Genomic DNA, 15,788 nt, shown 5'->3' with positions numbered 1-15,788 from the left:
GCATCCATTTTGTGGATTTGTGCAGGTAAGTGTGCATCTTTAAACTAAAGCCATATGTTATTTGTCCTTTCTCAGTTTATTATTTACTGACTCACGTTTGTACATGGATGATTAACTGACGCGATTTGCTAGACTGTTTATATATATATTTATCCAAATTAACCAAATTAACCTTTTCCTAACGCGCTAAACAGCACGTTTATTATGCAAATTGGTAACCGAACAATCGCTAAACCGCACGTTTATTATGCAAATTGGTAACCGAACGATCGCTAAACCGCACGTTTATTATGCAAATTGGTAACCGAACCTAATCGTTTAGCCTTCCAGGCCGAGATGTGCATCACTATCGCGTAATCATATCTTTATTACATATATTCATCTGCTTATGTACCAGATCCCTTACGAAAATTAACCATGGTTTTAAAAAGACGTGGTTATTGTAGTAAAACCATGGTAACCACAGAACAACCATGGTTTAGACAAGCATGGTTTTCATAAACCATATTTAATCCGTGCGTTAGGTTGATAGTAATCAATACACCAAAAAAAACATGGTTACTACACTTTTACCACAATAAAACCATTGTTAATTTTCATAAAGGATACTTTTTACATACTTTGCGGATAGATTTGGACCAAGCATTGGTAATTTCAATAAAAATGTAATGTCTTGTGTTGGTCCAGGGTCGTCATATGCCCGTGATGATCCAGGGACATCATATGCCCGTGATGATCCAGGGTCATCATGTGCGTGTGATGATCCAGGGTCATCATATGGACGTGTTGATCCAGGGTCATCATTTGCACGTGTTGATCCAGGGTCATCATATGCACGTGTTGATCCAGGGTCATCATATGCCCGTGATGATCCAGGGTCAACATATGCCCGTGATGATTTAGGGTCATCATATGCCCATGACGATCCAGGGTCATCATATGCACGTGTTGATCCAGGGTCATCATAGGCCCGTGATGATCCAGGGTCAACATATGCCCGTGATGATTTAGGGTCATCATATGCCCATGACGATCCAGGGTCATCATATGCACGTGGCGATCCAGGGTCATCATATGCCCCGTGATGTTCCAGGTTCATCATATGCCCGTGACCATTTAGGGTCATCATATGCACGTGTTGATCCAGGGTCATCTCTCCTTAGTTAATGTAATATAATGCATACAATCATTGATCACTGTCCTTAAATAACAACTATTGTTCACTGTATTTTTTTATTTGCTCATATTATTTTTCTTTATTCATAAGAATTCTCAGAATCGAGAAGAGTCAGCATCAGAAGTGATCATTCATGGAGAAAGAAAAAGGGTAAAGTCTTTATTCAAACCAGAAACTGCACTTGTAACGTTTGTATGAAAGGGTGTGCATTTGTATGTATGTATGTATGTATGTATGTGTATATATATATATATATATATATATATATATATATATATATATATATATATATTTTTTTTTAGATCCTTTGATGTGCCCTCATTAACAGAAGAGTCATTGGCGACATTAAATGATGGGATGTGGCTGAATGACATTGTTATGGACATTCAGTTGAGGTATTTTTCCTGATTTACAAGCTGCACATCAAATATTCTTATCAAATAATCTCATCAATCATTTATCTAATTTTACATATTTCCAGATCTGTTCATGATGAATTACGACCACATAGCAGGCGAAAATCTTTGATCTACCCAGTGCACTTTTACAGTAAGCTGAAAAACAGGTAAGAGTTAGTCATATGTTATGAGATTAAATGTATTTACACTGCCAGTTTCTCTCTATATGACCCTGGTACACAAAACCAGTCATATGTAGCACATGTATATTTGTAGCAATAGCCAAAAATACATGTGTCAAAATTATCACATTTCTCTTTATGCCTTAAAATCATTAGGATATTATGTAAAGATCATGTTCCATCTAGATATTTTGTACATTTCCTACTGTAATAAAAACTTTATTTTTGTAAGTGGATGCAGTTGCTTAGGACTTCTTTAGACAACTTTAAATTCCCAATGAAATCCATACTAACAATTCTTATTTTTAAATGGAGTATTATGGAGTGTTCATTATAAAAAAATTGAGCCATGTGGGTCATTATTTAAAACGTTTTGTAAAGTAATTCATATATTAGCAGCCAGAGGCGATTCTAGGGTTAGAGCTTTAGGGGTGCTGAGCACCCAATGAGCTCCGCTGCCTCCCACCACCCGCTCTTTTTTCCTACTGAAACCAATTATATATCTATTGTAAAATAGCTATCATTTTAACATTGGTTCAACTAACTCCAAAATAAAGATTTTTTTGGAGACCTTTCAGGCATGAAAATGGGTCAGGGGTGAAAAAGATGAGAAGAACATTACCCCTCTAGGGTCCGGGAGCATGCTCCCCCTTAGAATTTTTTTAAAATAACATATTTTAGAGCATCAATCTGATGAGTTTTCAGATGCATTTTTTTTGCCAAACTTTTTATTTCTAATTAATGGTGAGCTAGCACATTTTTGCCATTAATGCCATATTAAAGTCTCAGGTGGGCTACACCAGCAGTGTGGGTATGGTTTTATGTGAATATACAGTGTATCGTTTTAAGCCTTTGTCAAAATGACAAATCTCCTAATTTATAACTTTTATGCCTACAACATATGGTAGGTTTATTAATAGTTTGTTAATTTGCAGCTTTTCTTTTAACAGTCCTTTAATTTAACCATTACCTTTACTATATGTCTAAAACAGTGTTTCTCAAACTTTTTCAGCCCAAGGACCACTTTATCTTCCAATTTTTTTCTGAGGACCACCTAACAGAATCCCACTCTAACACTCCCCCAAAAAACAACAAAATAGGAAGGATAAGCTAAGTTTAAGTTTACTATGCAACTGTTTCAAGTCAAAAACTAATTTTTTGAAAACAAATGCAATGCTATGTTCAGAAATTATTATATGAATTTTATTTCATTTGAAAAAGTAAATGTGAAATGAGTTGCAGCTTAATATGAACAACAAACTACACATGTGAAAAAAAATGCAATTAAACATACGGTAGTATAACAGCCTAGGTCCGACTTAATGTCATTCCAAAGAGCCATTAGTTTAAAACTGAGGTGGTGGGTAAATGAAGTTTATGGTTGTAACTACAATAAAATACTAAAAAAAAATTTACCCTTAATGTCCAAAATCACTGAAATTACAGGGATTTTACACATGAACAAAAACTAGTACATTACAAAACTAATAGATATGTGGATTTTTAGCTGCTTTTAGTTGACGCTTGATCTTTTCTTTTGACTCCTCTTTGGTTTAGCCAACCGATCCATTTTTACGTTATTAAAACAGAATGGCAAGAAATTATATCACAGTTTCGCAAGTGCATTAAAAATCTACTTAAATAAGTGACGATTGTAGACACTTGCCTAGTTTAGGTGATCTTTTGGCGGACCACTGGGTGGGTTTGGTCCGCGGACCACACTTTGAGAATTACTGATCTAAAACAAAACACTTGTGACTCCTGCACTAAGGGTTAAAAACGTTATCCCCTTCATATTAGTCTGCATGTGACAAACTAAAAATGTATTGTCTAGTTTGATATGTAGGGATGGGCAATATAAACGATATGCAATATAAACGATAGAAAATTGGCATATGATAGAGATTTTAAATCTATTGCACTATCGCGATAATGCATGTTGATGACACAATCTACCCGCGATCTTTAGAGCCACGAGCTGCAGCCGAATAAACATGGATGAAAGTGTCAGCGAAACAGAGGAACTCGTGAAAAAGACTGATGCAACATCTATTTTTTGGATTTAAGCCATAAGTTCCATAAGTTAACTGCTGCTCCACGTGCGAAATTGGCATTATGGTCTAGTAATTGTGAAACATGCCATATATATAGAGAGAGAGAGGTAACAAGACTAATCTGGCCATAACGGTTTACTTTTACTTACGTTTTTAGCAGTTTGGCTTTTGTAAGGGTCTATATAACCTGTTCTGAAACGAGTCTATTGAAATTATTATATCGCAATACATATCGCTATCGCAAGTGGCTGCAATGTGTAACGCAATATGGATTTTAGGCCATATCGCCCATCCCTAGTCAGACAGTGATTTCACACATAACTTACCGGTAGCCTACTGGTGGTATACAGTGATATGTAGTTTGTTTTCACTCTGTTCCAAACGCCATGTTTTCATGACGACTGACCAGAAAAGACGCACGTGATGTCATGTTTACATGACTCCCGATTGTTAAAATAAGTCTCAAATTAACGATAAATCATACAATAAACTTTAACAACGGAGACACACGTATGAAACTACCCACTGAGATGCACAAAACTGCATGCGTCTTGCGGAAGAACATTGTAACCGGCGCTACTTCTCTCCATTTAAGTCTATGGACGAGTCACCCAGGTACTGTACTACTCCGCAGCGCGCGGGTACCCGCCGGACTAAAATAATCCGAAAATAAACACTTATTATACGTGTACCATGGTGATTATTATAAGACAAAAACACGGCTTGGAAGATTGATTCGTGATGTACTCGCTCATTACAAACATAACGTAAACATTTTGTAAGATTTGAACAAAAAAGTTGCACCACAACACTTTTAACTGATTCTCACTCTGCGTGTGTTTCGCGCTGAATGACGGACGGGTTAAGAAGCGATGCAGGTACAGAGAAGTAGAAGAAGAGGATGACACCATTTGCTAAGCGGGGAGGTTTTCATTTTCTACCTTATTATACATTTTAAACCACAAACTACGGAGTATGTTTTGGACATTATTTACCTGGTCAAAGACGAACGAACATTTTAGAATAATTAAATTTCTTGCCCCAAGTTTTAGGGGTGCTGAGCTCCTTTTTAGGGGTGCTGAAGCACCCCTAAAAATGGGCTAGCCTCGCCCATGTTAGCAGCTGATTTCAGCTTCTTTCTGTTTTCTTTTTCTTAAAGCTGATTGGAAACAATACACATGGTAGAAAGCACTAAAATGAATTATTTTCTGATTATTTAAACATTACATACAATAGCAGAACTATTCAATTAATAATCTTTCACATCAATGGATTAACCAGCACAATTTGAATTTATATAATAAGTTTAACTAATTGAATTGCTAGCTTCATTGTGTATGTTGTTGAAAAGTCTGCATGTTTTCATGAAACTATAACATGAATATCATATTAGGGTTTCCGCAAGGTCTTAAAAAGACAAATAAAACGCACATCGGCCTGTAGCCTAAATTTTATCATTGTAATAATGATAAAAGTAAGTAAGGTAAGATTCTCATGTTGAATGAAGCCCCGAATCCGATCATGATGACATGCAGACAAAATCATGGCCACAAATTTCAAAGTTATCTTTTATGCTACACTATGGACATAATCAATAATTATTTTTCTTAGTCTAAAGTATGGCCATAAATTAAGAATTCGTTCCCAATATTCATAACAGTTCGTTCCTTGGAACGAATTATTATAATATTTCGTAATTACTTATTACAATTATCATTATTTCAAATTATGAATTAGCCTAAAACATGTGGATGTCGTGGAAATACATTGTTCATTTGAATCATATACGGAACTCCGTATCAGTGGGTCTAAGCTAACAAACAACTGTACGTAAATGCAGAACAACAAGGAGCCACGAATTAGCAACTCGTTCCCACGATTTATTAAAACGTGGCCACGTTTTATTAATTCGTTCCCTCATTTAAGTTAAATCGTGGCCACGTTTTATTAATTCGTTCCCACGATTAAGCTAAATCGTGGTCACGTTTTATTAATTAGTGCCCATAATTTCATTTAAACCATCGGGACATTAACACAATGCTAACAGATCTATTAAAAGATCAAATTCACTAATGACGCATACTAAATGCAGTTTTATAAATTCCTGCCCATAATTTCATTAAAATTATCGGAATAGTGGCGCTTATAGCAGCTAAATGCATTAATACATTGCTATTAAGGATAAAATTAATACACCTTATGGGTCGTGTATATACAGTTTTATTAACTCCTTTCCAGAATTTCATAAAAAACATTGGAACATAAGGTGAGCTAACGCATTGATACATTGCTATATAAGGATCAAATTCATACATCTTGGGTCTTAAACCGTTTTATTAATTCCTGCTCCGGAATAATACAAAAAAAAAACATCGGGACATTAATGTGATGCTTAACGCATCAATACAGTGCTATTTAAAGATCAAGTTATACCTATATATACCTTATTAATGAGTCATACTTCATATACAATTTTTTAATTCCTGCCCAGAATTAAAAAAACATATTGGGACATTAACGTGATGCAGTAATAAATTAAACTAAATAATTCAGTGTTTCCCTTTATGTTTCCCTTTAGTGTTTTTATAGCGTTTTTATCACATTATACGTTTATTCTTTATATACATTGAACGTTTTAATAGCTACTGAGATGTATATGTGTGCATTTATGTAATGTATCTTGATTGTTCTTGATTGTAAGTCAATTATTTTTACAGTATGAATCATATTATATGTATAATATATATTTATTATGTTTGGAAACATAACAGTTTTAAAACAAACAGTAGAGAAAAAAAGAAAAGAAAAAGACACGCTATATGTTAAAAGACATAAAACTGTCAAATATTAAATATTTAATAAATTGTATAATAGAATACATGATATTATTGCTTTTTAGTATAACCAATTGAAATCTTTAATCTTTCTAAATAAATTATAAATGTAACGTGATGAAAACGCTATAAACATAGAGGAAACAAACACCGGCGCCGTCTTTGATTCATTAGTTCTGATACCAAATAAAGTCAACTGCATAAATAGTCCTGTATCCATTGCAAACATATTTTATTATAAGTCTTAAAAATGTCCATAACATAAAATCATTGTCAGCATACCATAGTTTGACTTGTACTGCGCTGATTTCTAAAACAACGCTAAGAGAGAGCTTACGAATGGTCAAGACCAACCTTACGAAAGTGTGACTTACAGAAGATATACTTAGCGTACGAACGTTTTGGGAATCGTGCCATAGAGTTAAGAGAGAGGTTAAGCAATAGGTTAAGAACTACTTAGCGATAAGAACGTTTTGGGGAACCGGGCCTAAGAACGTTTCGGAAAACACGTATTAGCGATAAGGTACAGCTTAAGGTACAACTTCAGAACGACGTAGCGTTAAGGTAGTTTCGGAGAACGCAGCCCAAATGTTTTTTTTTTATGAAATTCTGGGCAGGAGTTACGACCTATAAGGTATTTTATCCTTAATAGCAATGTATTAATGCATTAAGCTGCTATAAGCATGTTCCAATGATTTTTATAAAATTCTGGGCAGGAATTTATAAAACTGCAGGTAGTATGCGTCATTAATAATGTGTTTAGTGAATTTGATCTTTTAATATCACTGTATTGATGTGTTAAGCTGCATTATGTTAATGTCCCGATGGTTTTAATGAAATCCTGGGCACTAATTGAAGAGTTTCGTTGCAAAAACGAGATAAATCCATTTTTCTACATTTTTGTCAAAACGTTTATTATTATGTTATCATGTTATTATTTTGTTCTATGGTGCTACTTAGCTGTATTTTTTTAAGTTGTGAAGGTATAAATCAAAACAAACCAACTGCAGTTGAATTGATATTAATTGGAATGCACAACCCAACAACGAAACTCTTCAATTAATAAAACGTGGCCACGATTTAGCTTAATTAAGAAAACGAATAAATAAATCGTGGCCACGATTTAGCTTAAACAAGGGAACGAATTAATAAAACGTGGCAACGATTTTTTTTTAAAGTTCTACCATGTCTTGAGACGGGCTCCGTACTCAGCAAAAGAAAAGAAGGTAAGAAAAATTAGCGGACAAACCTTGACCATTTATTAGCAGGCAAGCAAGTTTGGGGGTTGTTACTAATGTGAACATGCACGGTGGACTTTCGAAATGAATAGACTCGGCGTTTCTTTAAAATCGAAGCGTATCAATGCTGATAAATGGCAGTTATGTTTCAGATTGACATTCTTACAGCTTAATTAGTTTTTATCCATTTAAAATGTATTAAATAAAAGGGATTAAATTAAATGTTTTATTTTAAATGCATTTGACACAAATAATTGAGGACGCTGGGAGGGAAAAACTCTTTATCTCCCTTGTTGCAGTTTTCTCTGTAAAGAACAAATTATATTACATTGCATTATTATTATTATTTATTGTTACCTACATCTAAATTCTATGTCTGCTTAATGGTTTGGGTAAGTTCTTTTAAATAATGTTTTAAAATGGTTTAATATGGCTGTGGGTGTTACTGAGCTTGTAGAAGTTTAGCTCTTGCGTTCTGAACATCTGGCGCTGCCCAGGTGCTGCAACTAGACGCGAGTTGTTGCTATCCCTGATAGGCTATTATTAAAACAAAACAAAGCAACAAGCATAGACGCAACTAGCCAAATTACTGTCCGATATGTGCTTGTTTTTTTTACTGATGTAGGTAACACAATTTAACAATCGATTTTTTTCCATTTGATTGGTTCAACCGCCACCCGCCTGAATTTAATTAAAATATTATATTTCTTCACATTATCTGCCCAGAAAAAAATATTATTCGAGGGTAGCCCTAATGCATATTTGCGGTTCGAGCAAGCTGATTCTTTAGGAAACCGCTCCGCTTACATGCTCTGGGCTGCGTTCCCCGAAACCTTCTTAGCTCTACGTCGTTCTTAAGTTGTACCTTAAGCTGTACCTTATCGTTAATACGTGTTTCCCGAAACGTTCTTAGTTACGTATCCCTTCTGTAAGTCATTCGCTCGGAAGGTTGGTCTGGAGGACTCTTAGCTATACCTTATCCCACTTGACTCCGCTAGGGGCCATCACTGTGATAAAAGCTTGTGTAGATTTCAGTCTATATAATTAAATATCTGTAAAAAAAAAACACCGTGTTAAATTAGGCATTTTTTTATTTAAAGAATGAAACATAATTACACATTATTACACTGATGGTTGTTAGATTAATATTTTTTTCGAAAGGAACATCAGCTTCGAACTATTATTACAGGCTTAAGAAACTATAAAAAAAAAAAGAGTTTGGTTGGAGGAGTAATAGGTGGCAGCTAGATATACAGCGAATCTTACTATTTCTTTTGTGCATTTCAAATCCGTTAAATCTTTAGTTTACCGGCTATTTTAGCTGCAAAAAAACAAATCAAGTAAAATCGCATGCCACATTCATCACAAAATCATAATTGTGGATTTTCCTAACTATTATTATTGATGTTAAGTCGACTTTGTATCGAAGTTTTTTAATGTTTTCTAACTTTGAGGCAGCTGCATGTCATATTCTTTATAAACACTCAAAAGAAACTACTCCACTTGATTATTGCTTGTATAAGGTCAACAAATTTTCCACATTAAAACTAATCAAAGCTAAAATCTAAAACAATCATAGTATATATTTATATATCATATATTTTAATGTTATATTAAGGTAAACAGACAGGCGCGGCTCCAGAAATGCGTCCGCTTTATCCGCATTGTAAACATCCAGTGTCCAAGCACAATAAACGCGTGAACTATTGAACAACAATTTGTTTTTATATATTTTAAGTGTAATGCACAGCCAAGCCAGGTGACTTGCATGACCACCTTATTCCCCTGTGCAACGATTATGTTGGCAACGCATTTATTGGGAACCCCTAATATAAATCATCTGTTAAAGTTAATGAATAATGGATGAATTGGAGCAGTTTATGCATTATACTTTTGGACATGAAGTTGCGGGGTTTGCATGGGTTTGATATAAAATAAAATATACAAGGTTTATATTTAGTTGTTTGCAATTTGAAATATTTTTACCAGATATTCCTAATAAATGTAACTTGAACTATTTCTAAAATGTTTCTTTAATAAATAACTCCGCTCTCGCAGCGAAGTACCTATTACATAAAGTGAACAATTGATTGTCGAGCAATCGATATCAACCTATTCAGCACCATCGCCATGGACAGCACCTGGTAACGTCGTACGTAAGAAGGAATACCTTAAGAAACCCGCTAAGGTACAGTTCGGGAAACACGCCTAGAAAAGGTAAACCTGTAGTTAAGGTTTAACTTAACAGTCTTCGTAGCGCGCTAAGAGTCAACGTTATCGGGAAACGCAGCCCTGACCAACCTTACGAAAGTGTGACTTACAGAAGATATACTTAGCGTACGAACGTTTTGGGAATCGTGCCATAGAGTTAAGAGAGAGGTTAAGGAATAGGTTAAGAACTACTTAGTGATAAGAACGTTTTGGGGAACCGGGCCCAGATTAATTAAAAAAAAAAATGGGGGGGGGGTGTATTCTGTAACAAAATACGTATTGAAAGTATCCTTCCCAACACTGTTGATAGATACATTATAGAACAACTTATTCTAATTCTATTGCCAGTATGTTGCATGTTTGATCCTTATGCCTTATGCAGTTCTTATCTCTAATTTTTTTAAGGCTATTTAAGCCTGTTAACAAGCAAATTAACATCTTGTTCATGTACAGTACTCTTTTAGTCTATCTTGTGTGTTGCTTAAGAAAAAAATAAATTAAAATGGGTATCGGAACAGCGGAACAGCAGTTGGGTTAAAACAACCCATCATTTGGGTCATTTTAACCCAGAAATGTGTCCTGTCCAATAGCTACCCAGCCAAAACAACCCAATATTTTTTATTTATTTTTTAATATCTGATATCGTTTTATTTAAATGATCGGTGCATCACTAATATAAATATCGATAAAAAATTACCCTTGACTGGTTTTGTGGTCCAGGGACAGGTATGTTTTTAGATGCTCTGCATGGCATTAAAAATCTATGTACTGTCATAAGTAGCCTATACTCTGAATTGTATTTTAAAAAATTACATTATAACCACGGATATGCTCTTTACAATGTCATCTGTGCAATTATAGTGGGTACACAGATGTCATCAGATGGACAAAGCATGAGGACATTTTTCGTAAGGACTATCTTTTGATAGTTGAAAATGCCTTTGGGTGAGAACTTATTTTTTTTACTTACTCATTAACATATTTTATTATTTACTGTTTTTACTCCCTTTTCACATTAATGTAGACGTTGTGCAACTAAACCAATGTTGTTGAATAAAAAGCCTACATACAAAGCCTACATATGTTTCAAGGTAAAATTGTTGTTTGTGTTTCATTCTGTGAACGACTACCAAAATTTCTTCAATTCCACAAAAATATATATTCAGCATTTATTGGCAGACCATTTGAAATGGGACTTAACAGTCAAAATAGCAAGAGACAGTGAGTGATATGATCTGAATGAATGGGACTCAGGAAGTATGTACGCGCGTTAGTAAGACCTTGCGGCAGATCACGTTGGCCAAAACACGAAAAGAACCGCGTTTTCAAAAGATATTGCGGGCAAACACATACATTTGCATCCGGACGGGATACAATTTCTCAGAGGACTTCTGACTTTGGTGAAAAACAGTAGGTAAATTGCTCTGGAATTTTTACCGAGGTCGTCAGAGAAAAACACAGACATGGATGTTGAATGTTGCGTTATAATGAAATATTCCCGAGCAGCTTTCAGCCATGATCACTTTGAGAACTTTTTTTGCAAGCAAGTAGAAAACGTATTTTGAATAACAACACGTTATAAATATGTGCTGCGCGCTTTCCTCTCAACAACATAAACACACAACAAATATGACAGCGGGGTAAAAAATAGAAAGAAAACATCTGATCATAGTGATGTTGTTTGATATAGCGATATAGCAGCACTATAAGTCACGCCACGTTTATTGCTACACTTTATACAATATAGCCTATTGCTTTTAAGCAACAAATAGCCTATCATAACAACCTATAAGCCTACTGTGTAATTGAGACATTAATTTAAGAAATGCATTAAAGCAGAAAGACGTAGGCTGCGGAAATATAGTGGGTTCACTTCAATCCACACCACAGACGTTCTTGGTTTGCTTCTTATTTATTAAATCGAGGCAATTGTTTGATCAAACATTGATTAATATTAAGACACAATTTATACAAAACGAAATTCACTTTAAAGAAAGTCTTTCTACAAAACAAACCTCGCAAAATCGCTTGCCCGACGTCCATTACAGGCTATGGCGAATTCCTGTCGGGCTAAAAAAAAAATGATGCGCCTTGGCCGTCGGGCGGAGGAAAAAATATTGTAATGTGTTTGCATTCTCTCAGATTTAGTTAGGTAATTATGTTGTATGTAATTCGGCGTCATCTTGTTAGCCATTACTATCCTCACTAACAAGTGAAACTGTCAGGAAATGAAGTGAAAGCATTAAATCCATTATTCCTTTCGTTCACGTCTGATATGCGTGCTCCTTAGCTCCGCTCTTCACGAGTAGGCTTGCTCTTGTGCTCATCAAAAAGTATATAAAATTTTTATTTATTTGTCATTTCGTTTAACTCCAGAGTCTAACATTATTCTAGCAATTCCCTTTTTCTTTCTTTATTTAGTAAGTTAACTTAAATATGTGAGAACGAAAATATATTTTTAGTGATTTGCATGAAGAGAATATGATGTTAGAAGCTTCATTTTAAGCATTTAGTAGCCGTATTTATTTAAACACTTTAATAGGTTATTTAAAAAAGTATAAGTTTTTTTTGGGTTCATTTATATTTCCTGTCACTGTGTGCAGGTTCTTTTTTGTAAGCTATTAGAGCCCAATATTTTTTTTACCAAAAAGGCTTAATAAATGTCACGTTGCATTACAATTTAAAGTATCAATAATGTCAAAAATGTGACATGCAGTTCGGGTGTGTGTGTATGCTGTTTAAATTAGTGTTCTGAAGTTTTGACGAATTTTATAGACTTGTTATAGTTTCTTATTCAAAAGTGACACCCATAGATTCAGGCCCACCCGGACTTAATCCATGCCCACCCATATGTCACGTTCTGCATCCGCCACTGCATGGCCGATTCGGACGGGATTAAAAACACAGAGGACCTCTGAGAAACACGATTTTCTCTGAGGTCCCACTGTAAAACTAATCCCGTCCGAATAGGGCTTGAGATAGATATGCTGTCGGCTTTTTGAACAACTATTATGTACTATACACACAATAGTAATGGTTTTACATGCTGTTTTGAGTAAATATTTTATGGAATTTTATTCACAACTTTCATAACTCTTATCATCCTGTCTTTCACATTACTGTTATGTGACTTTGTCACTCACTACTGAGTTTGTTTATGTTAAAATACAACAGTCACTAAACTAGAATGGCCATATTACATGTAGAAATAGAAAATGCAAATGTGGAGAGGTCTCTTTTTTTCCATGGCTGTACTATTCTTTGCATCTTTTTGTTGTTTTGATCTTTATTGCAAATACAACAGTATTTTTTATTAGCAATTTGGGATACGACAGGAGTTCACAGAATAACACAAAATCATACAGAATAACAGATCATTTCACTTTAAAACATTAAACCTATAGCTTTCTGAACAACTATGATTGGTAATTCACATCAAGAACAAGTTGAATATACTTTTTATTCTATATGTCCATTTTAAAATGTTTGTAATCGAATAAATAATTGCCCCTTTTACTGTGTATGGTACATGTAATTTTTTATATCGTCTATAAAAGTGTTTACATTTTTTTTTCAGAAATCACTGGAGACTCATGATTGTGTGCTTCCCTGGAAATGAAGAAGGGGAATATATCAAAACTGGGCGAAAAATGGTAGAAAAGAGGTAGATGTTTATGTTGCATATGAGTAATTAAATTGTACTTAAGTTTTATTTTACTTTTAAGTTAAATTAGATGCTGTTGTCCCTACAGTTATATTATTAATCCAGGAATTCTTTAATCAGTTGTGTTTTACTTTTAGGCCTTGCATTTTAATGCTAGACTCCAAGCCTGCGCAAGTGAGTGATAGCATGGAGGTTTTCCAAAATATACGAAGGTTGGTTCTGCCAAATGTGATTGCGGCATGTACTGTAATAGCATTGACTCATACAAAGTCATAAATTTGTAAAAAAAAAAGAAAAAAGAGTAAACCTAATTTGAGGATGAACTACATTTTATTGTATAATAGTAAACATACAGTAATTTAGTAAAATTAGGACAAGATTTGCTTTAACACAAAGTTAAAAAAATGTGCCTGTCATATTGGTTGTGGATTTATTAATGGTTTTTGTTTCAGTTACTTAACAGGAATGTGGAAAAACACACAAAAAAAGCCCCGGACATTTTCGGCGGCTTCTATGCCAGCCCTGAAAGTACGGGTACCTAAACAGCAGGGAAACTGCTCTGAATGTGGCATATTTGTATTACTCTGTGCAGAGCACTTTCTGAATGTAAGTTCTAAACGTTTGTACTTTTAGAACTATATATAAGTTTAAATCATTTTAATCAGAAATTTGTTTCATTCCTTTCCTGAAGGATCCTCCCAAAGAACTAATCAATGAGCTTGACTGTACAACCTGGTTTACGCTGGCAGATGCATTTTCAAGGCGTGCACAAATCAGGGACAAAATGCGAAGATGTTTAGAAGGTGTTTTGTTTTATACAACATTGCATAATCCTAATATATTTGTTAAACTTAATACTAGGTTTTTATTAGATTAAAATTAATTTAGATGGCGAAATTCAGATACCACTTATCATTGTCATACAAATTTAAATATAGTTTTTGGTACACAAATATAACTTTGTTGTGTTAAAGTGGCAGGTGATATGAATTTAAACTGTTGCATTAATTGTAAAGTGTAATACTAATGATTAACCTGATCAATCTGAGTTTTGCCTATACAGCACGTGAAAGAGACACAGAGGAAATCATAGCAGAAGAAAGAGAAGGTGAAAAACAGCAAAACATTTTTGAGAGAGGAAGAGAAGCAGAGGAAGATGAAGCAGGAGAAAGTGAAAAACAGCAAAACATTTTTGAGAGAGGGAGAGAAGCAGAGAAAAACAAAGCAGAAGAAAGTGAAAAACAGGAAAACATTTTTGAGAGAGTGAGAGAAGCACAGGAAAACGAAGCAGAAGAAAGTGAAGAGGAATGGCAAGTGGAAAATATAACCAAGGAAAGTGAAATAGAATGTAGAGAGAAAGAAAATAAACATACAACAAGAGAAGAGAACAAAACAGCTCAGGGAAGAAGCTACACCGTCCTGGGAAGGCTATCAGTCCCAGGCACGAAAAGGAAATACACAGTCACTCAGGATGAAATAAAACGAAGAATCATTACAGAAAACATGTCAAACAACATGTTAAGAAGCCTGATTAGGGTTTGTACATCCAAACTTTACAGCTATTTGCTCTAACTAGAAATAAAAATGTTTTACAACATGGTAACAAATTGGTTTCATCCAAAGGTTCGTAAAGAGGATCTCCCAGAGGAGCTTAGACTACAAAGACCAAAAAAGCTAAGACAAAAATGAGCATCTTCTCTGCCCTCAGTGAAGGGGAGGCCACAGATTTAGCCCAGGAGCTGGGAGCAACGCTTGGGCGACATGTCAACCTAGACATGGGTACAATTGTTCCAAGTGCAGAGGCAGAGGTTGCAAAGTAAGTTGCTTTCCACTACAACAGTTCTTATACCCATTTCTTGCACCTTATTAATATGTCCACTCATCTTTACAGGAATGCACTCTGCACCCTCCAGTCCTTGCTGAGGGAAAGACTGGGAGATGAATCCCCTTTTAGTCTCATCACACATACATTTGGACCACAAATTCTTGATGTTGTCATCTCATTTTTAATCAGTCAGTTTAAGTAGCTC

The 15,788-nt window shown here is 34.8% G+C and overlaps 1 protein-coding gene across 1 annotated transcript; it reads left to right on the top strand.

Moving 5' to 3' along the window:
* Positions 1-1,475: 1,475 nt before the first annotated feature.
* On the top strand, positions 1,476-15,788 carry LOC129451238 (sentrin-specific protease 7). Its single transcript, XM_055214308.2, has 10 exons — positions 1,476-1,572; positions 1,659-1,742; positions 10,956-11,039; positions 13,672-13,758; positions 13,896-13,970; positions 14,211-14,364; positions 14,450-14,561; positions 14,822-15,294; positions 15,382-15,574; positions 15,650-15,788. Exons 1-9 carry the CDS (start codon positions 1,535-1,537, stop codon positions 15,445-15,447), a joined length of 1,173 nt encoding a protein of 390 aa, XP_055070283.1. The 5' UTR covers positions 1,476-1,534; the 3' UTR covers positions 15,448-15,574; positions 15,650-15,788.

Source organism: Misgurnus anguillicaudatus, chromosome 8 (genome assembly GCF_027580225.2).
Source record: "Misgurnus anguillicaudatus chromosome 8, ASM2758022v2, whole genome shotgun sequence".
Taxonomy (NCBI): domain Eukaryota; kingdom Metazoa; phylum Chordata; class Actinopteri; order Cypriniformes; family Cobitidae; genus Misgurnus; species Misgurnus anguillicaudatus.
This window is presented reverse-complemented; position numbering and strand designations above follow the sequence as displayed.